Source organism: Haliaeetus albicilla, chromosome 2, assembly GCF_947461875.1.
Source record: "Haliaeetus albicilla chromosome 2, bHalAlb1.1, whole genome shotgun sequence".
Lineage (NCBI taxonomy): Eukaryota > Metazoa > Chordata > Aves > Accipitriformes > Accipitridae > Haliaeetus > Haliaeetus albicilla.
In genome coordinates this window covers 3,661,914-3,687,327 of record NC_091484.1, presented here as the reverse complement: position 1 = coordinate 3,687,327, position 25,414 = coordinate 3,661,914, and the positions used below count along the sequence as shown (strand labels likewise).

The window sequence follows — 25,414 nt, the reverse complement described above, 5'->3', positions numbered from 1 at the left end:
TCTCACTGTGGATCTCGCTCGTATATCAAAACATCATCTGAGCACCAGCAGCCACATTTATGGAAGGTGTCTTTACTGCTCCTTAATCAAGAAGCAAAAGTTTGCCTTCTTCATGTGAGCTTTGCCCTTCATTTGTCTTTCTGGCATATGGGCAGCAGAAGGTCTCTGCTTCTGACAGAGTGAAAGAATTTTACATATGGTTTAATTACAGTAAATTATCAGCAAAGGGAAGAGTTTTCAGGGGGACAGCTGAATCCCACTCATGGGTTCAGTGAACGTCTGCCCAGGATCTCAGTGCTCTGCCATGTTTCACAGTGACACTTTGCTCCACCCCAGAGGACAACTGTTTTGAGAAAAGTCCATCCCTTGGTGTCTCTTTGTGCTGGGAACCTTTCTCAAAATGACAGCATGGGAAATGTGTGGCTTCTTAGTCTGTCATCTCAACTTTGTGCTCTGGGAGGAGCATGGAGAGGAATTTGACAACAAGATCAGTATTTCCTAACCCCAGATTCATATCCTCTTCTAATTCCAGAACTTAGAGGCTGATGTCCTCTCTGGCTGTTGTCTTCATTATGTCTACAGCAAGTTTGAACATGAACTGATGTATCCTCTGGCAAGTAGCTAGATATTCTCCTCCCCATCTATTGCACATTCCTGATCCCTTCAACAAGTGCATGTTACTCAAGTTATACTTAAGGATTTCCACAGCCCTTGTGAGGGCACCGTAACTTCAGAGCCTTATTTATATTAGTAGCATCACCCTGGTTGTCACCCAATGGGAAGTGCTTTTGTATGCAGTCCCCCAAGCAGACATGAAAGACCATGTCAGGACAATGGAGGGTTGCAGAAGATGTTCTTCCTTTGCCTGATTTACATCGTATCTTTGAAAGTGTATCCCTCTTGTGACAGTCTGAAGCGAATAAACAAAGTTCCTTGGGAAATGGTATGCAGTGTTCAAACACTTTGCTGAACTTTAATGTTCTGTAAGTTGTAAGAAAATGACTACAAAAGCCTTGGAAGAGCAAAGGAAGAGAGTTAGCTCAAGGCAAGGTGATATTCCCTCATTAAAATCTATTTGTGCAAAGTTAAGATGTCAAAGAAATTTCACTTGTTCCAAGAGGGTATGAAAGCCCATGTTATTAGTGATCAGAAGGGACTTGGGAGTCCTATTTGCCAAAGAGGAAGGTGTAGTGAAAGAAAGGAAAAGAAAAAAAAAAATGTATTTGAGCATTGAATGTTATCTAAGAAGAATAATGAATTCAACTGCCTTAAAACAACAACTTTTGTTACCCACATACGGATCATAGAAAATATTTTTAAGGAAAAAAGTCTTCCAAATGTGGGCTGAGATTCTGCATGCAGTTTTTCAAGTCATACTGCTGCACACAGAGACACCCACAGTTCCAAGGGTAACCAACCTTGTATCACTTCACTCATTTTCATAGAGGGTGAATGAGGTTGTTAAAGACCAGATTATTAATTCTTAGATTATCCAGATGTATGCTTTTGTGGATGGTGTGTGCCCCAGAACCGTGGTATCACAGGCAGGGTTACAATGAGGTTTAGCATTAAACCTGGCACTTCTTTTCATATTTTCATAGCTCAAGGATGACAGCATCAGGGGTTTTTACAATCCAAGAACGAAACACTCCTCAGATGCAAACCGTTTTGTGGTAGTCGAGGGGTTGGCCTTTTAGATGCAGGGGTTTTGGCAGAAACAGCATTTGCATCTGTGTTACATTTGCCTGAGCAGAGATGTGGCGCGGAGCGCCATGTGGTCAGCCTGCCCTTAACTGCTAGTGAGTAGAGGGGGAAATGAGTCTGGGCCTTCGATTCTGCACTTCATGATGTATTAGCCATCTGCAACAGTGGGAAGAACTGCTAAAAATACTAGCCTGAGGTACTAATAATCCTGCCTCCAGGAAAAGTAGCTTTGGCTGATGATGGGGCATGCAAGTGAGCCAGACTGCAATATTTAGCAGCATTCCTGGACACCATGTGCCAGAAGTGACCCTTTTCTGTGCCTCTTTCCAAGTGCCGTCCTCCTCGACAGGATCTGCAGTGGGACCCGCTTGAGAAACTCAGCCCGTGCTCCAGAGAGAGCAGCTGTGTTGCAGCAGGAAGGGGGTGGCAGCAGACGAGACTGCAGTAGCACACACAAAAATGGAGTTAGGATAGGTAAGCTTATGACCCTCCGAGGCCTTGCCAGAGCCTCGGTTGCTCCATGAGCAGTAACTGCTGAGGATGTGCATAGTGCTCACTGCATGCTTTTTTTCTCTTTCCCATAGAAATCAGCAGAAATCTCTTATCTCTGCCTAGGCTGGCCTGTCCATCTGTTTTGACAGCTCCTTTTATCACTAGTGGCCATGTGAAGAATGAGCACATTAAAAGGTAAGGCTCTTTTTTTGTGCTGATAGTAGACGAGGCCCTCCCCCAGTTTTGCATTAATGTAGAGTGGCGACGTGGCCACGGGCTGATTGCATTTGCTAATGTTAATCACCAAGGGGCCAGGCGAGGTGAATAAGTGAACTATATTTTATTCAGTTTGACAGAAGGAGGAGTCGAATGGAAATGATTTTTATCTCTGGTTGTGGCCGACCTAAATTAATGTTACCTCTGGTGCTGAAAGGCTCAGGAGAGCAGATGTCTGTATTTTATATGCTTTCCTTCGTAGGGGTACCAAACTACACATCAGACTGTGTGTTAACTTATGGACAAAGCTGATCTGTGTCCCCAGTTGCATGGGCTGTGCAGCCTGAAAGATGAAGATGTAGGGAGTGAAGTCATGGTTTGTTTTACCTGCTTGAAACAAAGACAGGTGACTAGAGCTGAATTTCAAGTGCTGGAGAAGTGGATGGCAGGTCCTTTAGCATGACGTGTACAGAGGGAAAGCGGGGAGGGAAAATACCTTAGCAACTCTTCAGCAAAACATTAATTAATTGCTGAACACCAGTGATGATTACTATCCTGCCAGGAGTGTAGATCTGTCTGTATTGTTTTTGTCTGAGGAGACTCTGCACTCCCAGACCAGGTAAAAAAGGTTGCATGTTGGACTGTTCCCCAGACTCACCCAAACCTTGCAATCTAAATAATACTGAAAGCTTTCAAGGTTTAAATAGGGGGTAAGATATGCTGCTGTGGTGCCCAAGTGGGAGGGAAGTTACTAGAAGCCTGGCAAGGACCCTTGTCTCTAACGTCCCTCGTGGGGAGCAGTGCTATGGGCCCCCTGCCAGTGGGATCCGAGGTGCTGCTTGCCCAAAGGCTCTACAGGGGATTGGTAGGAGAATGACCAAGGCCTGGCAGTACCACCAGAAAACCTTTCCTGCCTTTCATCTTGCTTTTTTTTTTTTCTTGGGAAAGTACCTTGCATTTGCCTCTTGCATTAGCATCTTGCATCTTGCATTTGCTTCTCGGAAAAAGAAACACTGGGCTAATGATAGATAGGTTAAAACAGAGCAGTCACTGGAAAGAGAGAGGATGGAAGAGGCTTAACGAAATCTACCCAGCGAATGAAAGAGAGATGGGAAGGAGAGCGAACAGGGAAGCAAATGTGATAATTGGCAGAGCGTGGTAAGCAGTGCCACCCACACAGCTATGGGTGGGATGTTGGGAGCTAAGGCAAGAGGCACTGCAAGCACATTTCCATTTCTTTATTCTCTGTATCATGTTCCTCTTCTCATTTCAAGGTCTGATCAAGTTTGACTATCGTCACCCCTTTTTGCTGTAAAGACACCTATTAATGTTGACAGTTTAGGTGGCTGGGGGATGTGATATTAGTACTGACAAATGCTGGTAATTTGCAAGCAATGTTTTCCCTCTAGCACCAGTGGGAAATCACCTAACCTTTGCCAATAATTCTCAACATAACTCACAAAACCTCATCTTCTATCATTACAAGGAGCAGCATTTCTGAAAATTATCAGCTTCTTCTTGAATCCATCCATGCTAGACTATACAGAGGAGGTGATATTAATCAGTGTGTGAGGCCCACTGTAGTATTAAGGATTCTCTTACAAGATCTTTTTACCATATGCTCTCTGATATTAAGCTTATTTGATTATGCTTTCAGATCTTTTTTTTCCAACTTGTCACATCACTTGGCTTTAACTATTTTTTAGCTGTTGTTATTATATCAATTTTTTTTTAACTATAATTTGCTTAACATGTCTGTGGAGAGCACTTGGGTATGTTTTTGCTTTAAACTAACACTGATTAATCAATAACTGGTGGACTGGTATAAGTGTAATTGGCATAGATCTGAAGGCTGCAATGGGGACAGTGAGAATCTGACCTGCCATCCATACACTGAAGCATAAGTAACAGATATGCAGAAGTGCTGAGCTTAGAGCAGCTCCTTTGGAGGATACATTGAGCTGTTGGCCAGTTAAGTCTTTGGCAAATCTTGCCTTAATTTTTCAACTGAGAATCTACAAAGAAACGACACTGGTAGAAAATATCCTGGCACCTGTGCTGAGCCGAGGAACCTCCTGAGTTCACATACAGCCTGATCTTATTTTGCAGAAGCTGTAGCCAAATAATGCTGATAGCAACTGTCTTTAAAGTGAAATTAAAATGTAATGAGGGTGGGAGGCAGGGACAAGCTAGCATGGACCATCTGAGCTGTTGCAATTCTAGAATTCATCAGTGCTGCTGAAAGCAGAGAGCGGCTGTTGTGTTATTGATGCAGGGGGAGAGCGAGGTTATTGCATTATTGACATACAGTAGGTGGAGAAAGATTACCATGTTAGCAGTGGTACAAGAAGCGAGATTATCCAAATGCAATAAGCCATTGTTACAGCAATGACATTTTTCCACACCTCCCGCCCCCCCCCCCCCCCCCCATCCTGTCCTTTCCACCTCCCGCCTGCATAATATTAAAGGTCAGTAATATCCAGACAGATGGTTGGGAGGGTTTACGGAGAGGGCCTGCTTTCTTTGGTCATTTTTCTGAAATGGTGATTGTGCTCAGAAAAAAAGAAAGCATTTGGGTTTTCCAACTGGGATTAACTCATCCAAATGCTATACTAGGCAAGAGAGAATTTGGGTTAGGAGATTGTCCCTTTCACTGACATCTGCGCTACTCTATATGACAGCTCTGAGAGGCACAGCTGCATCACAGGCACTGGAACCAAGAGATAAATGCCACTGGATTTTGGGTCTTCATTTAATAAATAACTTTACTAAATGTTTTTTTGCTGTGAAAAAGGTGCAGCAAACTTTTTGAGGAGGGTCTCTGCAATGTGTTGATCCTCAAAGGACTCTGATCCCTCATTAAGAGAGTATTTATCTCTCAGGTTCACTTTTTTTGCTTCTAGATGAAACTTGTCTTCTCTTATATTTCAGTTCCCTGGATTTAGTTCTGTCTTCATCTGGAACTGCTTGTTTGCTCCTAGAGCAGGCTTCCTAATATTAAACCATAATTGGGTAAAATCATTACCCGCTGCAGAGAAAGTGACTCACTGTGTAAAATATCCTCCCTAGAAGATGCATCAAGCAGTGTTCATGGGTCAGATCTGCAGTTCAGAGAATTTCGTGTCAAGATTCCCCATCAACGGTCATGAGTTTTGGAGCTGGCCCGAAGTGAGCAGCTCATATCCTCTTGGATTTAATTGGGTTACAGGGGCAACTTCTGATCCCTGATCCCCAGGGAAGGAGCCACAAAGATTGCCGCGTCTGCAGCAATCTCATCTGTCCATGGTCGCAGTCAGGGAGAGAAGAATGGCTGCTTAATCAGACGCACAATCTGAAAATGTCACATTATTATTTATGAAGTGTTTAATAATCACACCACAATCATTGGACGCAGTGAGGTGGAAAACGAAAATGTATTTTTTCAAATAATATATTCAAATTCTGTTATTTTGGGAGAAAAAAACCTAAGTAAATTATTTCTTTTAATTTGAAGAATACAGTTTGTGCTAGTCTTGCAACAATGCCTCATTTATGTGTGGCTCAGAAGTCACACACAGCTGGGGCAGTCTTGAATTTAGCAGCTAGGATCAACTAGATGTGCCGTTCTGCTGTCCACATGCATGTCTGACTTGCTGTTGTGAAACCTGCAAAGTTAATTCAGCTCTCAGCATCACAGCCCAGGCATTGGATTGTCTCTAAGAAGCAGCACACTGAGAAGTTCAAACCTGGCTCTGTCTGTGAATACTACCAATAATCTATAGCTTTTAGGTATTTTTTAGATAAAGCTATAGTACAATGGCATTTTCAGCTGAGAAAAAGAAACAGCGCTACCATAAAAAACACTTACTTAACTATCCCAGGGGTGGCTGGAGGGCAAACTGCATTTGGATAGATGTGGGTCTGGAAACTGGAGTGGTGCAGGGAGCGTTTCTACTGTGGGCAGGTATTTGCATGATGCTGGAGAATATGACTTGTCTCAAAAGAAAGGCAAGCAGGCCACTGTGCTTACTGAGGGAGAAAAAGGAATATATAGTGTTTCTTTTCAGACAGAAATTAATCTGAAAAAATGGATTAGTGTAATTTGTAATTATTAGACGTGTGTCTGTTTTTTTGCCTGTGTGTTTCACCTAATAACTTTTCCATCTTGCTGTCTTTCCCTTTGTGATCAGGGAATTATTTTGTAGAAGAGCTTAAGCTTAAAAACATAACCTCCTATCCTCTCTCACTGTTTTGCATCCTTTCTTTCCAGAGTGGCCTTTTCTTTGCTGATGTCTTGCTTTATTTTCCTATTTTCAGATCATGGCTCTTATTTGGAGTAGGGTCCTGCGAAGAGCTGAGCTGCTCCGTGTCCTGTCGCAGGGGAAGGGAGTTCAGAGCACATTATTTCTCCAAGGCTGGAGCCTTTGGCTGCCTCCTAGTTTGTGTGCCAGCACGATCAGCAATCGAACACAGCCGAGGGGATCACAGAGTCCAGGCATGTACCGCTGCTCAGGAATTTGTGCTCCCTCTGTTGGCTGGCTGGCTCTGGAGCAGTGGAGGGAAAAAAAAAAAAAGTTATTACGTTATGTCAGGCAGAAAGAATTTCTCTACTTTTAATTGCCTGGTGCCCAGCAAGCCAATTTTGGAGGGCACTATCAAAATAAAGGGCCTATGGCTTCAAGAATGTGACTACCCAACTGCTTCTGATTTGGTGTGTTGTGGATAACTCAGGGAATTAGACCTTGATTCATTTAAATGCTTCCGTCTGGGATATGTGTCTATGTGGGAGAAACAGTGTGAAGCTGAGGTGGGTGGGCTCAGGTCTGTGTAAATCTGAGCAGCTTCAGGAGCCATTCCAGCACATCCCTGGGGCAAAGAGCCTTCATGGTGCATGGCAGCCAGACGTGTCCCCAAATTTGTCATCTGTGCTTTGGGTCTGTTTGTGGAGATGGTGCAAAGCCTTGTGCTTGGCGTGTGCCTCTGTGGCGATGCTGTCAGCTCATCCGCAGCTTGCCTCCGCACACACTTGCAGCAGAAATGGGTCTGCCTCTCTCCCCCACACCTGCACCTCCCACCCCACGGGTGTGTAAGTGATGGCACGGGGAAGAAGACAACACAGGCCCGAACAGACATGTATTTCATATAGCTTCCCATGTATCATATCATCTCTGCCGATTAATGCGGTGCAATCAACAGTTTAATATGTTACTACTAAATACGTTAATTATATTATTCCTTTCTGACACTGCAATCACTAGATTTTTATGCTTTGATGCTGAATCTAGTAAAACTTTAAATTAGAGTAATTAAATAATTAGCTGTAATATGTGACAAGCCAACAAAACGATTACTGTTTTATTATTTTTGCGGTGACATCGTCTCTTCTGTTTGTGTTCAGGAAGCCAGGCCTTGCAAGGGAGTATACAATCAGGAAAACCATCTTATTTCAGAACCAGAGATCTCAGCCAGAGTAAATTTTGACCAGGGAAAGTAATTTGTACTGTCTTGAGCTCCAACAGTAGCTCTCCATGTTTTTCTGACTTCTGTTTCTTTGTCTTTAAGATATACTTCACCATCCCTTTCTCCTTAAGAATTATTTCTACTCTTTTCCAAAGCTCTACTGTCCCTAATGGCTTTTCCCTCTCCGTTTAACCTTACACTTCAGTGCACTTGTTTAGGCTTTTATCTTTGGTTCAGGGCTCTGCTGTTTTCTGCATGCCTTTTTTTTTTTTTTTTTTAAATTTATATATATTAGCTGCCCAACACATCCCTGTGACAACTGGAAAAAGAAATATCCCCTTTTCTGCCTGAGGAGATCCTGTGGGGGAAAATGAGTTGGGTGAGGTTTCACGGTATAGCACTGGCAACCTGAAATGTATCAAACTGGACAGCCCTGCAAGAGAAATGGATCTGTCAATGCCGCATTGTGGTATGCTCAGAAATCAAACATCCATTTAGATGAGCAGGAAGATTGCCAGCACAGACCTGGGCTCTTCTCTTTCATTTTCCCTCTTTACCTCTTCTCCCACTCCCTCTGGTTCTCCCTCGCTCTCCCGTTTATTCATGCAACCACTTGTGCCCAAGCAGCACACAAAGTGCTTGGGAAATCACTGGTTGCAGCAATTACAATTACTAGATTTTATAACTCCTTCGGAGATCATTGAGATTTTTAAGTTGACATCTGAACAAGGTCCTGTTATGAGGATGTCAGGTTTTAATGGAGCCTTTGTTTGTTTGTTTGCTTGCTTGCTTGTTTATTTTAATGCCAGCTGTTTTCTTACAGGTTGGTGTCAGGAGGAAATCCTGCTCTTGTGCATTATTCAGGACCCTTTAGATGAGAAAGGGGATGCTTCCCTGGCCCCTCTGCAGTGCTTTGGTACTGCAAACCATGGCCAGAGGCAAAATGAGAGTGTCCTCGTTTACCAGCTCCCTCCCATGACAGTGGGCAAAGCCTCTGGAGTGGCATCCAAAAGCGTTTTGGCTTGTGTTGTTCCAGCAAAGTGCCCCTCGTGCAATCCCTTGGCACATGGATGTCGACATCTCACTGTGATTAAAACCCCCAGCCCGTGCCTGCGCAGAGGCAGGACCTCAGGCTGGGGGACCCTCCTGAACGACAGCTTTTGTCCCTCCTGCACACGTTCTCGTGTTTTCAGCAGCTCTTCCAAAAACTGAGAGCAGCAGTGATGTGTTTTACAGCCCCACAGAGTGTGAGGAGAAGTGACAAGATTTTCCTATAAATAAGACTCTAATCACACAAATGTGCAAACCCTTTAGGAGGGATCCAGGTGAATTTCACACTCTCTGATAGGTTTTTGTTGTTGTTTCATTTTCTTGTCTTTGGGTTGGGGTTTTTTTTGCTAATTTTTTACATCGCTGCAAGTTCTGGGCTGCACCTTACATTTTTTTCTTATAGACAGCTTAGGCTACATCCCCAGAAACACAAAAAGGATCTAAATTAAATACTTCACAGCAATGCAGCACTTTACAGCCTTGAATTGACTATTAATCCTCACACACTCTCTTTTGGCCAGCAATATAAAAATGGTCTGACTCCTCTAAAATAAGTGGAAAACAAAGCAAAAGAGCCAGGTTAACTGTGGTTGCCCAGTAGCAGCATCGACTTCAGTAGGCTTATGTCAGGGGTTAATTTGGCTTAGAGAGATTCTGTTTTTAAAAAATAATCCTCCAATTTTCCTCTCGTCCTATCAGCACCTTTATTTGGTGGGTACCCATCCAGTAATGACACTCATACCCCTGACAGAACATAAAACCACCAAGCCTTTTGCTGTTGCTATTTTTCTAGCAACACGAACACTATATATATTCCTCACGATACATTTCAAGCATTTTACATCATATGTACATATCTGGCATCACTGGTCCCTGAGATGCTGCTTGCTGGTTAGCTTGATGGGATATGAATTTTGTTAGCTTCCCTGGGGAAAATTCATTCTTTCACTTGTTTTAACTTCTTGTTTTAATCCTAAAAAGGAGCAGCAGGGAGTAATCTTGCAAAGTAGGAAGGATATTTAAGAAAAAAGAAAGAAAAAGAGAGTCATTGTCGAGCAGGCTTTTTTTTTTTCCCCATAAGAAGCACTATTTTAAAATGTTAGAATTTGAATATAGACACTCAAATGGATTTTTTTAGCAAAATTAGTGGAAACCCCAAAATAACACCGTAAGTAATTAAGGCACTTTGCTACTAACTCCTGAGGTATTTGGTAGGCTTGGCTCTTGCACAGCAGAAGTTGGATATCATTGCAGGGAGAGGTCTGTAAAGTAACTTAGACCAGGTGGAAGTTTGATGAGATCTAACTTAAATAGGTGCCTTTTAGGGCATGTTACAATAGCTCTACCTTTCAGCCCATTACTGAGCAGCCTGCATGCAAACCAGTGGGATCTATTGTCCGTCACCTCCGGTGCTATTTATATGGGTAATTTAATTTAACACCAGCAGGAGGCTTCCAAATAACTCTCCCCAGCATGGGAAGAACAATAACCTCTAGTGCATATTCACACAATATTTTTGACCTGCGGGGCTGGCCAGATTTGGGAGGGGATGCACATTGTTCTGCTTGGAGGAGAAATGAAGGCAGATATGCCTTTATCCTCTTTCTGTTTTATTTAAGGGATTTCCTAATTCTCCTTTCTTAGAGCTGGGTCTCCAGGGCTCATCGCGTCCCTGCCATTTCTTTCTCCTAGCTCTTGCATTTGTGATATTATATTAAACTGCACAAATCACATCTGCCTTTATGACCAAGCCTCTGTGCTGGATTTTTTTTGGACCGTTACACAAATGCAGTTTCAACGATGGCCCTATAGACGATTGTATTGACCCAGGAGCAGTGTGTGTGGCTCTTAGGGGTCGGGGACATGGTAGCTCAGGGCTGGGAAACTCGGAACCACAACCCTAGCGTTGCTGTGCCAGCCTGTGTTTTGAGTGATGGCCTCTCTTGTTTTGGCTATCATGACATTAAGCCTCAATGGAAAGGCAACTGCAACTGCCAGTTTCACTGAGGTTATAACCCACCCATCGCAATATGGTATATGTCTGCGTAGAGTGAGGATTTATAGGCTTGTGGAAAGATGCCACATGCTTACTAGCCGGTGAATAGAAATAAGAGAGTACTAATTAGGTCTGTGATGTTGGCAGATGGATCCATGTGTCAGGAAAAGAAAGCACTGTACTATACAGAAATCCGGCCATCTTTCAAGTGTATTCATCAATATATGTAAACTGGGAAGAAGAGTTATTCCACATTTGAAGAACACAACACAGATTTCGACGCCAGGCTCCTATGAAAGATGCAACCTTCTGAACCGAGCCATTTCTGAATACATCATTTAACTTATCTCACGGTGCAGCTGTCTTGTGTGATTCCAAATGTCACTAAGTTTGGGGAGATTTCTGAAAGGAAATGCGCTCGCTATTTCTTCAGTTGCCTTTATTAATTGAACCAGAGAGGGAACAAGTGGATACAAATGGTTTCATTTGGCACGCGGGATATATTGATGCCGGTATTTTATCCTGCAAGTATTATTTGCTGGAGCAGAAGTTTTCCAAGCTGGATACCAGTTTTATTTAGTGCCTTCGCATGTCTGGGGGAAGCTGGCAGCCTTGCCTGCGAATCTGGTGGCCCAGGTGAATGCATAACGCTCTGACTTCGCCTGCCGGTATTAGTCCTTGCCCTACATTTCCTCGCAGCACTCAACACTCCTTTATTTCAGCTCCCCCCAAACGGGCCAACAACAAGAGCTAATTGCCTGCTTCAGCTCCGTTGCCCAGGCCTGTGCATATCAAAAAACAGTATTTTGCCCATGCATTGACTGTGTTACATGAAAACACGCTCTGTTGCATCCTGCCAGATGCTGCTGCCCCTTATACTAGTGCTCTGCAGTAACCAAGCCCTGGCAAATTCTCACCCCTCACTCAGGGTGCTGATGGCTGAAGAAACATGCTCAGCTTTTTTGGGAACTGCGTTTAATTATTGCACTCAATTAGTCACTTCCCCCACCCCCACACTTTATTTATAATTCTTTTTCCACGAGTCATGAAAAGGTTGTAGCCAAAAGCTTTAGAGATGACAGATGATTCACAGATAACCCCCTCTCTGTTTTTGTACTCCCAAGAACTTTGGGAACCAGAAAGCAAAGTAATTTTTGGACTAATGCAACCGCTCATGCTGGGGCTGTATAGCGATAAATTACCTGGCCTCTCCCTTCTCCTTCCCTCCGGTGGCTCTGGCACCTGCGTGTTATGATTAATATAGGCATTGCAGGTAATATTAAGCACACTGGAAGGTGTCCATGAGCCAAAGGCTATTGGGGGCCATTTCACGGGCTGGAACGAAGGCTGTTAGGGAAAATGTGGGCATTGCAATTTCATAAAATGCATGAAGAGCTGGCTCTAAAGGAAGACACACCTCCCTCCTTTGAGAGGAGACCCCAGAAAGGCAACCCTATATTTTCCCGAAGCCTTTTTCTGCCTGCTTAAGTTCTTGAGCTGTTACAGAAAATAGGAACATTTGGGCCCTATCAGTGTAATAGCTAATAATAGCCTCACAGTTTACTTATCTTCACAAGAACCCTTTAATATACCCAGTCATTTTCTAACAGATGGGAAACAGGTATGGAGGAAACCTAAGCAGCTGGCCCAAGGTCATACGGGAAGGCTGTGGCAGAGCTGGAGCTGAGTCCAAGTCTGCAGATCTTGAGCCAGATCCCCAGCGACTGGGTGATATCCTCACCTACCAAGCAACGGGAGATGACACGCTAGGAGCCAAGCCATGTCCTGGACTATCCTCTGCCTTATCTGCTGACAGAGAAGGTCTCAAATTGCTGCTGAGGGTTGCGACTGCTCTGCCCTGACTGATGCTGCAGCCTGACCCGGGGCTGGGATCTCAGTAGGAACAAGAGGGGCTCAGCATCTTTCCGAGCGGTAGCTAGGATTTGGCCTTGTGCAGTAGCGTCTATGCTAGGGAGAGCTGAAGGAGCCGGTCATCTTGCAGAATGCATGCATATATGTAAATATATGTATATATAACCCACCTCCCACATGCAGCTGGAGAGGTTCAGCTCAGTGCCATGGGCTCTGCTCCACCTAGTACTGAGCTCACCCCGCTCAGACTTGCCATGCTCCCGATCGATACTTGTTCATGCAGCATTTCCGTGTTAATTTTTGTTCGGCAGCCTTTGCAGTGAGGTGCAACAACGTGCTTGTGCAAACACCGCCAGGGAGAAGAGACGGCATCTCCTGCTTCACCCTGCCAGCTCACCGGCAGCCTGGAAACATTTTGCAGAGGGGATGGTCTCTCCTGGGCACCCCAGCACCTCCTCGGGGAGACCCCAGACCCAAGGGATGACGTTTTCAAACCCGTCAGGCTATTTTAAAGAGGGTGAAACAGATGCTTGAGTCATTCCGTAATCTAGAAGGTAACTGATAATTAGTTTTGCATACAGCATAAGCCTTCGCTCCACATGGCATATTTTGTGTCAGCGAAGGATCCCTGTCAGGGACTTTATCTGTTCGCTGTCCTCCCCCGGTATTCAAGAGAGAAGTGGAGTTCCCATCGCCAGTTCTGCCTTTCCACTCTTATCATCTCTCTCTTAAAAATCAAATCATGCACCCCGTCTGGCTGAAATGGGGTGTTTGGAGGAGGGGACCAACCCCTTCCCCCTAGCCCTCCTCACTTTATTTTCACGAAGGCTGCGTGGCTTCTGGGGCAGTCCACATGTGTGTTGTGGCTGCACACTAGTGTTTTTTTTTCTTTCAGCTGGGCCCCTCTGCCGCATGGGGATTGCACATGTGTGGGAGGAATACAGTGCATGGCCCATTTGAAGTCTTCTTTATAAATATTCAATTCCCCTTGACGCAACGGGCAACACAGCAAAGCAGCCCCTCGTGGTCTTGCATGCCAATAATTTGCAGATTAAAACTCCTCCAATGTGCATCTCCACAATGGGCCCTGCCTTATCTGGAATGGGCCTGTGGAACTATTGTGGTGATAATCTGGGGATTAAGAGACTTTAATAAAAAGCTTTGACATGACAGGTCATAGCCGCTCTGGAAAAAAAAAAAAAAAATCAAATCTGTTACTCCCGAATGGCTTAATCCTGTGTGAGCCAGGATCCTCACTCTCCAAGGGTGCCAGAGGGATTCAGAGGCGCTCAGCACCTCGCTCCAGGACCTCGTGGTCCCCTAGGACCAGGCTAATTGCCTTAACGAGTTTGCCATTCTCAGTGTGCCCTATATATTGCCAACCTGGGGGGACTCTAATGCCCTTTTGGAGTTTTTCTTAAAACCCACCACCCCAGTGCTGCCACTGCCCTTAACCCTTGGCCGTGGAGGACACACGCTGCATCCATCCTTCTGAGCTGGCTGTGATGCTGGTCACGGCACATCCCGGCCACGGTCCTCACTCCGCTCCCAGTGTGTTTTGGGGAGGACTCCCAGTTCAGCCGCCCTCCTGGACCCCACACGGAGCGTACACCCATGCACATTAATTACATTTGGGTTTCTTATAAAAATACAACGCTGCAGCAGTCCTCATCCAGCACTTGTGTCTAAACAAATTGTTAATATTTTAAGTGTCTTTCATGAGGCTGAGTCTAATTAATTAAAGGTTTATGAAAAACAATTAGGTTTTGATAGGGATCACCTTCTCTTGAGTCCCATGTCTGCATGGAAAAAAGAGAGGGGTTAGAAAGGCTCAGGTTGAAATTTAGAACTGCAGTGAATAAGAGAATACACAAATCCCACATGGATTGGGGAAATTAGGACATTTGGTGCCAGATTGTCTGACTAATTAGATTTCTATCAAGTCCTGAGGGACTGGCTGATGCAGCATTTTAATTTAAAGCTGCAGCAGCAGCAGCAGCAGCAGCAGCTTTTTTCCTTCTTCTCATGCTCTTTATCAAATTGTCTGTGTTTTCAACATGCAACCGTTTTCCTTTCTAACGTTGCACCTCTGCAAGGATCAAACCTTTTTGTTCTGCGTTTTGCAGCATGGGTCTGCTGCTCACTGCTGGGTTTCGTTTGAATGGGAAAACAACTCTCTGTGTCTGCGAGGGGATTTTCCCATAACATGAGGCATGGCATTCCTTGACAGACACGTGGGATATACTTGTATGGGAAAAAGCTGAGGTGTCGCAGAGTTACCCGGTACACCGGCTAGCCTTTATAATTGAGAGCATCTTCAAAATCTGACGTACTGCACAGGAAAGCAGACTGAGGGACGTAGTCCCTCTCGCTGTAGAGTCACGCTGCTCTCTGAACCTGCTATCTAAATAGCTTACTGGGCATCGGGAGTGTAGCTTTTGCATTTCAGATGAAAAGCTGGCAATTTCTTGGAGTTAGTTCATTTCCATCCTGAACCTCCTGAAATTAAGATCAATGCTTAAACGGCTGCTCCCTGCAGGGAGAATAGAATGGCACCTCTTTCAATTATATTAATTTAAAATACAGTGATGCAATTGTTCTGCGTTCAGATACAGGCTGGAAAACAGAGCAGCTTGGTGGCAAAGCTGTGGAGCGAGTACAAGTCTGAGGTCCCCGTCCCTGAACTATATTGCTAGTTCAGGCACCTAATTTAGAGCAGGCATCTAACTTTTAAGTCCCTGAAGTTACAGGGGCTGAACTCAGGCTTAATGTATATGGAGCAATGCACAAATTGATTGAGAACTGCAAAATTGTCAGATTCCTACTTAGTAGGCACCAAAATTTAGTGTTAATTGCTTCAAAATTAGTTAGCATTATTGAAATAAAGTGGAGTTTTTTAAAGCCATTTCTTACTTGACAGCACGAGATTGCAAATATTCCCGTGCCCTATTTAATGAAAAATTATTATGCTATTATTGCTATTTTATATGATGGATACATAATTAACAGGGTCTATAGAATCATTTCTTCTCCCATTTTGCTCTACTTCTTCCAGATTATTTTATCCAAAAAAAAAAAAGATAATGGAATTATATCTTATGCTTCAATGAAACTGAAAACTATTATTCCTCTCGATAACCAAACCCAGCAAAGTCAACCATTCCAGTGAATATTAAACACAAAAAGTACATTTCAGATGTATTATGAATCTGCTGCTAAGTCTTTAACTCATTGCTTTGTGAAAAGAAGTTCAGCAGTGGAGGGAGCTAAAATAAAATCATAGCCTCTAAAGACATTGAATTTCCCAGCTTTCATTGATTGAAAGCAGGCCTATAACATTATTGAAATGGTTTCACTTAACCTTATTTTTTTGTTATTATTTTGTTATGCTTTTTGGGGAAGGTTATATAATACTTATTAACTCCTGTCAGTGATCCCTAGATGCTAAAAACGATATAACCCCACCGCGTTTCAGCCAGATGCGTGATGCAGGAGGCAACAGGAGCCTGGCTGGGGCCAACAGCCCTGTTTGTGGCCTGATCATTTCGATTTACAGTATATGTGTTACAGAGGGAAAAGGCCAGCTATTACTGTAAAAGCATTAAAAGCCCGAGTGATGGATGAGATCCCACTAAACTGAGTAATAAAGAAACGCAGAACAAAAAGGACATTTCGAGCCCCCAAGTGCCCAGAGCTGCTGGGCTTTGAAAGGTACCATAAGCATCACGATAAGAGCAAATGAGTTTGAGCTCCTGTGAAAGTATAGCTCTTATTTAGGGTCCTAAGAGGGATCTCGGGTCTCTTGAAAAAGTAAAAAACCCTAATTCTCTCACCCAGATTTGTGGACCTATAAAGTGCTCCTACAATTTTGTGCCGGTGCTTTTTCACCCTTGAAATGTCGGAACAGATAGAAAATGCAGAATGATGATTATAAAACACACTTTCAGGAAGCTGCTTCTGGAGAGATTTTTTTTTTTTCCCTCCCTTGCTCCCCTCCTGTTTCTCTCTTCACCCAACAGAGAACTGTAACAAATTTCCAACATATTTGGATTAACTAGAAATTAATTTTCCTTCTCATCCTTTTCCTTTCACTGAAAGAAAAGCGAAGAATGGAACAAGCCACTGTTTTGCATTGATGATACTCTTTCATTTCCCTTTCTTTTGTTTTAAATCCCATTTTATTTTCAAATTAAATTGAGGCACATCCAGAGAATAATTTCTCTCACTGGAAGGTAGTAGAAACGCGAAGGAGGGATATGCAGTTTGTGCTCACGGATTGTGGAACCTAGCTGAGGCGTCTCCATTTTCGATGGCTAAAGTTACAGAGAAGAAACCCCCCACTGCAGGTCTGAAATTAGAAAAGAAATAGGTATTGGTTTGAAAATTATCAAAATGAGATAATTTTCACTTTTCCTAAGAATAATTCCTGCTTGTAACTCTGCATTATACCTGTGAAAAATTGTCTGTGGCTCCACCAGAACTAATACAGTTTTGAAAATAAACTAGTTATCTGAAAATGCATTTATTTTGATTTGCAGTGTGCATATTGTGAAAACATTGTCCTGAGCGACCATGATAAATGTTGTTCACACCATTCTGTAAATAACAATACAATGAACAAGTTGAGGATTGCTTCCCAACATAACACAGCAAGTCTAGCCAGAATGTTTGAAGAAAAAGCCAAAAAAGTCTTGTTTCAGCGATTTCCAAAATGAAACCGTTTTGTTTCTAATTCAAACATTTCCAGGATTCACTTCTCCTGATTTTGAGCTGGACAAGTAACCTGGGACGATTACAGGAGGGATGGACGCAGGTCCTGCAGGCACCAGGGCTGGGGAGTACTTGGATAATTGCTGAAGTGGTTATGGGCCACATGTCACGCTATGAATATGCGACACATGAGGATGCTTTTGAGGCCGTCAGTAGCGAGGGCAGATTTTGAACTCTTTTCCAACAATTCTTTACAGTTTAAAAGTGGATCTGATACTCGTGGAAGGTGTCTCGCTGCCTTCCTTCAGGTAACTGGGGAATCGGGAAAAGGCTGTTAAAAAGTTTGGGGACGCTGCATCATTTAAACATCTCTCTCGTGTTAACCATCCTCTTGCTATAATGCCAGGACACAGTGTGTTTTTCCCTCCAAGCGCTATCTAGTACTATCGGAGATGTCTTCTTTAATGTTATTTAAGTGTAAAGCACCGGTAAAAGATGTCCGAAAGCACGATTTGGCAGAAGAGCAAGGAAATCAGGACCTGCTCCGTGCCCTGCTCCTTTGCATCTGGCAGCCTGTGTCCGACGCTGCCCAAAAGCAGGAGGCTGTGAGCTGGAAATTCTGCAAGGCGAGATAGCAGGAGCTCAGAGAAAGTTGTCTTTAACACCCACTCCTGTCTTTTGGGGATTACTGGCTCTAACTCCAGTCCGGAGAGGTTATATGTTATTTTCAATAGTTCGCATATTGGCCGAGCAACTGTGAAAAACAACTGCTCTGTAGTAGGTGAACGATCTAACAAAACAGTTGCAACGTTCTTATACAAAAGGAAGAGTATAACTTGTTATATTGCAGCTATTGCAGACATCAGCGTCGAGTGTTTCATGTTCTGTTGGCCTGAGCAACTAGCCGAAAAAATGGGGGACTTGAATATTATTTTGTGTCTTTGGTTCAGTCCACAGAAAAGAAAACAAAACAAAACAAAAAAACATGTTTTCCTGAAAGTAGCAGAACTCTGCCAGGAGGAACCAGGTTCTGCTTTTGCAGCTTTGAGCCCCTTGTAGGGAATAATCAGCCCAGAGCATCCTTCTCGCTGCCCCGAGTACCAGGTTTGCTCAGTGTCTGGCACATCCTTGCTACTTTTCCCCTCAATGCCTCCGGCCTTTTCCGCCTAATACCAACCCACAGAGCTCGTAGTTTTGCAGCCTACACCTTGCCAACCCTTTGCTGAAAGTGGTGGGATGAGTCTGTGCTTTGGGCGAGGGCTGCAATCGTTTTGTTTAACCTGAAGGAGCTCAAGTATGTTTTACCTGCCCTAAATGGAAGGTGACAGCTATGTCTGCATCTTCGCTACTCCCTTACGTGCTATCTCAGCCCACAGAGAGAACACACGTGGTTTATTTTAATACGGGAGCCTAAATCACTTAGAAGCCAGACCTCGTTTTCTAGTAATTATTTATGCCCTGCTCTATAGTAAAGAATAGATTGCACCGGTGGGATATTTTCAAAAGAAAGTTTGAAAAAAAAAAAAAGCTGAAAAATTATGCGTTTGTGCTTTGGACACAAAGAAATAACGAACTACTGTGCGCTTCTGCCCGGTTTGATGCAGATGGAAACCCTGTCAGCGATTTAAGTCCACGGGCCCTTGACCAGCTACCTCCAGTCAACACGTCTCACTTGCCTGGGAAGTGAAGGGAAATCTATTTTGTTTGTAATAAAGCTGATTATCATAGATAAATGTATCTAATTAGTCTCATTTGCTGACACACAAGCCTTTAATTGCAAGTTGAATAATTAGACATATCTGCATATGCAAATGAATAGGGTTATACTATGTCACTCTTAACATGATTTCTCTAGAGACAAATAGCTCTCTATATTTCAGGAGAGAATATGATATATTAATTTACGTAGACAAATAACTTTATTTAGAACGAGTCGCTCTCATGTTTGTTTATATAAAGCAATAAGAGAAGAAATAGAAGAGATTTTATGTGGAAGGAAACAGCTGGAAGATACTAATTTATGAGGGGGAAATCCTTGCAAACCGCGATGCTTCTCTGCGGTGCGCGATGGGAGCGGGAACCGTTCCCCCGGCAGAATCCTCCGGGTGGGATCGGACATCCCGGCACGGCGGGGTCAGGATCCGCGGCACACGGCCGTGGCCTCGCTGGAACCGTCGCTCCCCGCTCTTTCGCTCCCGCGCATCCATCCACGCCGACCACCTTCCTTCTCCCCGGCATTTCTGCATTCCCCCCCCCCCTTTCACTTTCTTCTCGCTGGCTGGATACATGACGTGATGCTGAAACTGTTTGGCCTGTTGTTTTCCAACCAGATGGCCGCTGCAGCGCGAGCAATGGTCTGCAATTTTGGGCGGGTGCATGCCGGGATACGTATGCCCTCCTCCGTCTGGATGCGAGGTGAATCCTAATCAGGCAATGGGAAGCTTGGGTGGGGGGGGACGACAGGGACTGACAGGCACCCCATTTTGGGCAAGAAAAAGGGGGAGACCCCTTGCTGGAGCACAGGAGCTGCTTGCCATCGGGCTACCAAGACCCCAGAGGGCTACCAAGACCCTATCGGGCTACCAAGACCCCGTGGCAGAGCGGGACACTGCGGATGGGGCAGGAGGGGCAATCCCAGGCTGGGCACTTTTTTTTGGGGGGTGGGGTGGGAAAACTGGATGCTGGTTTGGGGGAGGATGAGCAGCAGCGACTAAAAGCAGTTGGAAGCGGTGATGGCTCCCTGTCTGCCCGCAACGGAATAGCTGCTGCGGGATGAAAATGCGCTCCGAGTGCCGGCTTCTGCCCAAAAAAAGAGCTAAAAAAGAAGAAGAATATAATACTACTAATAATAGCGGAGCGGATCCTCCGCCCCGGCTCAGCCCCGTTTGCAGCCCCCCCCCGGCTCGGCACCATCGCCGGAGGAGCCCCGGCAGCGGGACATCCCCGGCGGAGACGGGTCCTGGTCCCATCGCCGCCCCCCCCAACCCCGTCCCTGTCCGTGTGTCCGTCCGTGTCCCCCCCGTCCCCGTCCCCGATCGTTGCCGCGGCAACCGCGGGCCGGGCCGGGCCGGCTGCAGGGGGCGGGCGCTGCCGGCAGGGGGCAGCACCGGTACGAGCCTGCCCGGGGCTGGGGGGGCCGGGGGGTGCAGGCAGGGTGCAGGCAGGGGGTGCGGGATGTGCAGGGGCTGATTGCAGGCTGGGTGCAGGCAGGGTGCAGGCAGGGGGTGCGGGATGTGCAGGGGCTGATTGCAGGCTGGGTGCAGGCAGGGTGCAGGCAGGGGGTGCGGGATGTGCAGGGGCTGATTGCAGGCTGGGTGCAGGCAGGGTGCAGGCAGGGGGTGCGGGATGTGCAGGGGCTGATTGCAGGCTGGGTGCAGGCAGGGTGCAGGCAGGGGGTGCGGGATGTGCAGGGGCTGATTGCAGGCTGGGTGCAGGCAGGGTGCAGGCAGGGGGTGCGGGATGTGCAGGGGCTGATTGCAGGCTGGGTGCTGGCAGGGTGCTGGCAGGGTGCAGGATGTGCAGAGGCTGATTGCAGGCTGGGTGCAGGCAGGGTGCAGGCAGGGGGTGCGGGATGTGCAGGGGCTGATTGCAGGCTGGGTGCAGGCAGGGTGCAGGCAGGGGGTGCGGGATGTGCAGGGGCTGATTGCAGGCTGGGTGCTGGCAGGGTGCTGGCAGGGTGCAGGATGTGCAGAGGCTGATTGCAGGCTGGGTGCGAGCTGCGCACAGGCTGATTGCAGGCAGGGTGCTGGCAGGGTGCTGGCAGGGTGCAGGCTGCACACAGGTTGATTGCAGGCTGGGTGCAGGCTGTGCAGAGGCTGACTGCAGGCTGGGTGCAGGCAGGGTGCTGGCAGGGTGCAGGCTGTGCAGAGGCTGACTGCAGGCTGGGTGCAGGCAGGGTGCTGGCAGGGTGCAGGCTGTGCAGAGGCTGACTGCAGGCTGGGTGCAGGCAGGGTGCTGGCAGGGTGCAGGCTGCGCACAGGCTGATTGCAGGGTGCAGGCCGCGCACAGGCTGATTGCAGGCAGGGTGCAGGCAGGGTGCAAGCTACGCACAGGCTGATTGCAGGCTGGGCGCACGCAGGGTGGAGGCCACATGCTGGTTGTGCAGAGGCTGATTGCAGGCTGGGTGCAGGCAGCATGCTGGCAGGGTGCTGGCATGGTGCAGGATGCGCACAGGTTGATTGCAGGCTAGATGCAGGCTGCGCACAGGCTGATTGCAGGCAGGGTGCAGGCAGCATGCTGGCAGGGTGCAGGCTGTGCATAGGCTGATTGCAGGCAGCGCACAGGCTGATTGCAGACTGGATGCAGGACACCCACTTCCAGTGCCAGAGCTGAGCCCCTGCACAGCAACCAGCATCCCTTCCTGGCTGCCCTGCACAGGGAAATGCCATGCCAGGGCCTGGAGCTGCACAGGGTTAGTTTTCCATTTGCACCCATGTCCCACTCGTGTCAGCTAGAGGCAGGTGGTGTTTTGCTCCGCACCAGGAGCAGCCCCGCGTCTCTGCATGCCATGGTCACAGCAGTGGAAGGACCATCATTCAGAGCTGGCTGGCGTCGGGCCACAGTTTCCCATGTTAGCCATGCAGCAAAGCAGGGATTCCGGACAGGATTCCCATTCAGACCTCATATCCCTATGAGGAAGCCTAAATCACGTTCAGGACTTCTAAAACAAGCCTGAGCCATTGACTTGGCAGGATCCGATAATGCAACTTGCTTCTCATCATTTCTTAACTTCCTCTTCCATCCTGATTTTGAACTTTTAAATCAAGCATCATAGCCTTAATTTAAGCATGGGGGTATCCATCATGACACAGCAAGGGAAGCTCGCAGAAAGGCAGCCCCCTGGTCCACCCCTCTGCCCAGCTAAGGGAATGGCCACATCTGCTATATCAGCCCAACTCAAACATGAAATAACTGTGAGTTACTTAAAGATGTTCATAGATAAACTGGATGTTGGTTAACTCACACTTTAGTAGTCAAATACAGCTATGCACTAAGGAAAATTGCAATAAACATCTACATTCTTAATACAGACTAGTACAACACCCTTAACGCTATACAAACAGCCTTTCTTTAATCTGACTTGTATAGACTTTGTGATAAGAGAAAGATGGGAAAAATGGCTGATAAGGCACCCAGATTTCCGTGGCAGGTTTTCTAAGCAAATTGCCAGATGGCCTCACTAAGGCGCTGTGTCATGCCGTAAAGTTTTAGGATTCCCACGACCAAAAACCTCGCCGAGCCCTTAAAGACATTTGGGGTGTGCTGGCGCTGCAGGGGTTAACTAGCGGAGAGGGTGGAATCTGCATAAGGCTGATTTGGGGGAAAAAAAAAAAATAATGAAATGCAGCTTAGCTGAAATCACGGCTGAGTGGGATTTGGTGAATGACATCTCTGAAGGGAAACCTGCCCTAGATAGGAGCCGCGGCGCTGTGCAAGGGGCATCTCGCTGGAAGCATGCAAGGCCTCTAATTCTCACGCAGAAACATCCATCCCTCTGTGAGACGTGGGTTATTTATCGCTTCCCGGCTCAGTGCTTTCCCCCCCTGCCTGCAGGCAGGGTGCAGGAAGGTGATGGGTGGCCGTCGAGGCTGCCCGCGGGTGCTGGTGCCCTGTCCTGGCCATCGCAACGCTGCATCGTGACCTTGCGTGGAGCCACCTACCCCAAGGCTACATCAAAGTTGCATTAATTTGCCTCAATGATCAGTTCAAGATGAGCCTTTTCCCATTGCATTATTATTGTTGTTGTTGTTATTATTATTGAATATTTCTACACAGCAGCATCTGGGAGCTGCATCCAGCCCCAGTCTGTTCCATGCAATCAAATCCTCTTGCTGCTGCAGCAAGTTTTTCATGTAAAAGCAGCTCTGTGTGACTGATCCCCTCCCTTGCTCCAGAAACTATTATTTCCCACGGGCTGGATGTGTGCTGGGAACCACCCTGCATTTCTCCCCATGATTCAGGGGACAGAGGGGTCTCGGGATGCCCGAACCCTATTGCTGCATCCCCCCAGCAAACTCCTCCACGGACCTCTGAGTTGATGAAATTATGCAGGTGCATTTCTGTAGCCCTTCCTGGGACAGCTCAGTCCCCTGCTCACGCTTTTCTAATGACACCTTGAGTCCTTACAGGCTTTCCTTCAGTGCGTATGGCTGCGTACGTGCATGTATTTCTGCGCACACACACCCAAATACGGTATTTTTTGGAAAGGCGATGTCACAGTGTCATGACGCTTTGCTAAAACCCGTCAAGTTGTCATTCCCGTTAATGCCTTCCTAATCCCAGTGACTTGGTGAAGAGTGATCAGACTGCATCCTAGGCTTTGGAAAAGCCGTGGGGCTCTTTTCACTAATTCGTGGTTTTATTCTTCCTAGCCGAGTGCAGCACTTTAAGGCAGGTTGCAGCTCAGCGTCGCCCTTTTTATTCTCTGTAACAGTTTCTTTGCCTCGTGACAACACAGAGCTTTCACAGCACAAACAAGTCCAAGGAATAGATGAGTTTCCTCAGCTATGAAATAAGTAAAGCAGATGATTGAATAAAGTTTCTTTTCCCCGCCTGGTTCAGCAGCTCTGTCTTGCTGTATTACATTTTCTAACTTCTGGCCTCAGCAACTCTCTTACCCAGATCTGCAACTCCCCCCCCGAGCGGGTAATGCCGTTGGGTTTCCTCTGCCATTGAAAACCCGACCCTTTTACATAGGGCCAAATGCTGCTCTCAATTCCCTGGGTTAATCTGGAGTAAATCCCTGGGATTAACTGGATTTAACCCTGCGCTGCCTGAGCAGCTGTGTGCAGCCCTGAGTGGCGGCGTTGCCCGGGGTCTGCTGGGCTCTGTGTCCTTGCCATGAGCCACGGGTTGGGTAAAGAGATGCTCCCAGAAAAGTCCAATAAACCATCCCGCTCTCCACAGGCAACGGCAGGTCAGCTGCCTTCTGGTGAAACGCTGCAGGGCATCCATCCAAAATCAGCAGAGCCTTTCTGCTCAGCAAGCGGGTAGACCTGAAAGCCGAAGGCCAACCCCTTTCCCCTCCATTAAATCATTCTTCTTAAAAAAAAGGATCTCTCCTTCCCACTTTCACCTCCTTTTCTCCCTCCCTGGCCGCCCTGGGAGTTTTTGCTGCACAGTTTATTAGGACTTTCTTATTTTCATTCTCTCTGGTTTCCTCCCCACAGCATGTGCCATCGGGGAGGGGGGCTGTGACCATCACATGCGGGGGCTTCCCCGCTCTCCACTGCCCTCCCTGGGGTGGGGGCACAGGGTTTTGTTTCAGTTTTTTTTTTTTCTTGGGAGCCTGGGTAAAATATTCAGGCTCTTTGGCCAAAACCAGGCTGAAAATCCTGCACGAGGAAGGTGCCTATAGCCACGTTTTTTCTACCTGCTGGGTATTTTCTTGGCCTGACGTGAACGAGGGGAGATTCTGCCTCCTCGGGACCCTGCCTCTGCCTCTGCGTCTTCCTAAAACCCATTTCATGTCCATCATCTCGTGAGGATGCCGTGACTTGGGCTTGGAGGACGGAGCGCGGGAGGTGCGGCGCGAGGATGACTCTGGTCCCGCCAGCCTTGGATGGACACGAAGGCTGGGGGACGTGGGGGGGACATACCCTGCCGTGCTTCTCTCCCGATTGCATCTCTACCTGATGCCGCCCGGTCGGGCTTGCGACGGAGCGAGTTCCCTTTTGCTCTCCCTGCGTGTAACCGAGGGAGAAACTCTCACCTCTGGTTCCCCAAAAGCCGCCTCCGTCTCCTCCGCCGCTATTCCACCCTCGCCGGCAGAATTCTTCCCCCCCCTCGCCCTTGCCACCGGCTGCCTGGCGAAGGAGGCTGATGGAAAAAGAGAGCAGCAAACCCCAAAGATGTGTCATTGTGCTAAGTGCTTTCAAACCTTGCAGGATGTCAGTGTGTCACAATTTCAGTTCATTAGGCGGCGCAGGGAAGACG

The 25,414-nt window shown here is 46.7% G+C and overlaps 1 protein-coding gene and 1 long non-coding RNA gene across 6 annotated transcripts in view; one reads left to right on the top strand and one right to left on the bottom strand.

Moving 5' to 3' along the window:
• The first annotated feature begins 1,039 nt into the window (after positions 1-1,039).
• Positions 1,040-13,922, top strand: LOC138689251 (uncharacterized). Of its 2 annotated transcripts, XR_011328083.1 has the most exons (4): positions 1,040-2,178; positions 2,289-2,391; positions 6,709-6,890; positions 7,794-13,922. It is a non-coding gene; the product is annotated as an uncharacterized lncRNA (long non-coding RNA). The 2 variants fall into 2 exon arrangements; XR_011328082.1 differs by lacking the exon at positions 7,794-13,922 and having other exon boundaries at positions 6,709-7,620.
• Positions 13,923-19,371: 5,449 nt separating this feature from the next.
• Positions 19,372-25,414, bottom strand: part of LOC138689248 (uncharacterized) — a 210,723-nt gene continuing 204,680 nt past the window's right edge. For all 4 annotated transcript variants that reach the window (XR_011328079.1, XR_011328080.1, XR_011328081.1 and 1 more), the window contains one exon: positions 19,372-20,294. Coding sequence is in view for 1 of the 4 variants with exons in the window: in XM_069803499.1 (XP_069659600.1) it covers positions 20,059-20,294 (236 nt within the window). In the remaining 3 variants the exon portion in view is untranslated. The remainder of the gene's footprint in view (positions 20,295-25,414) is intronic.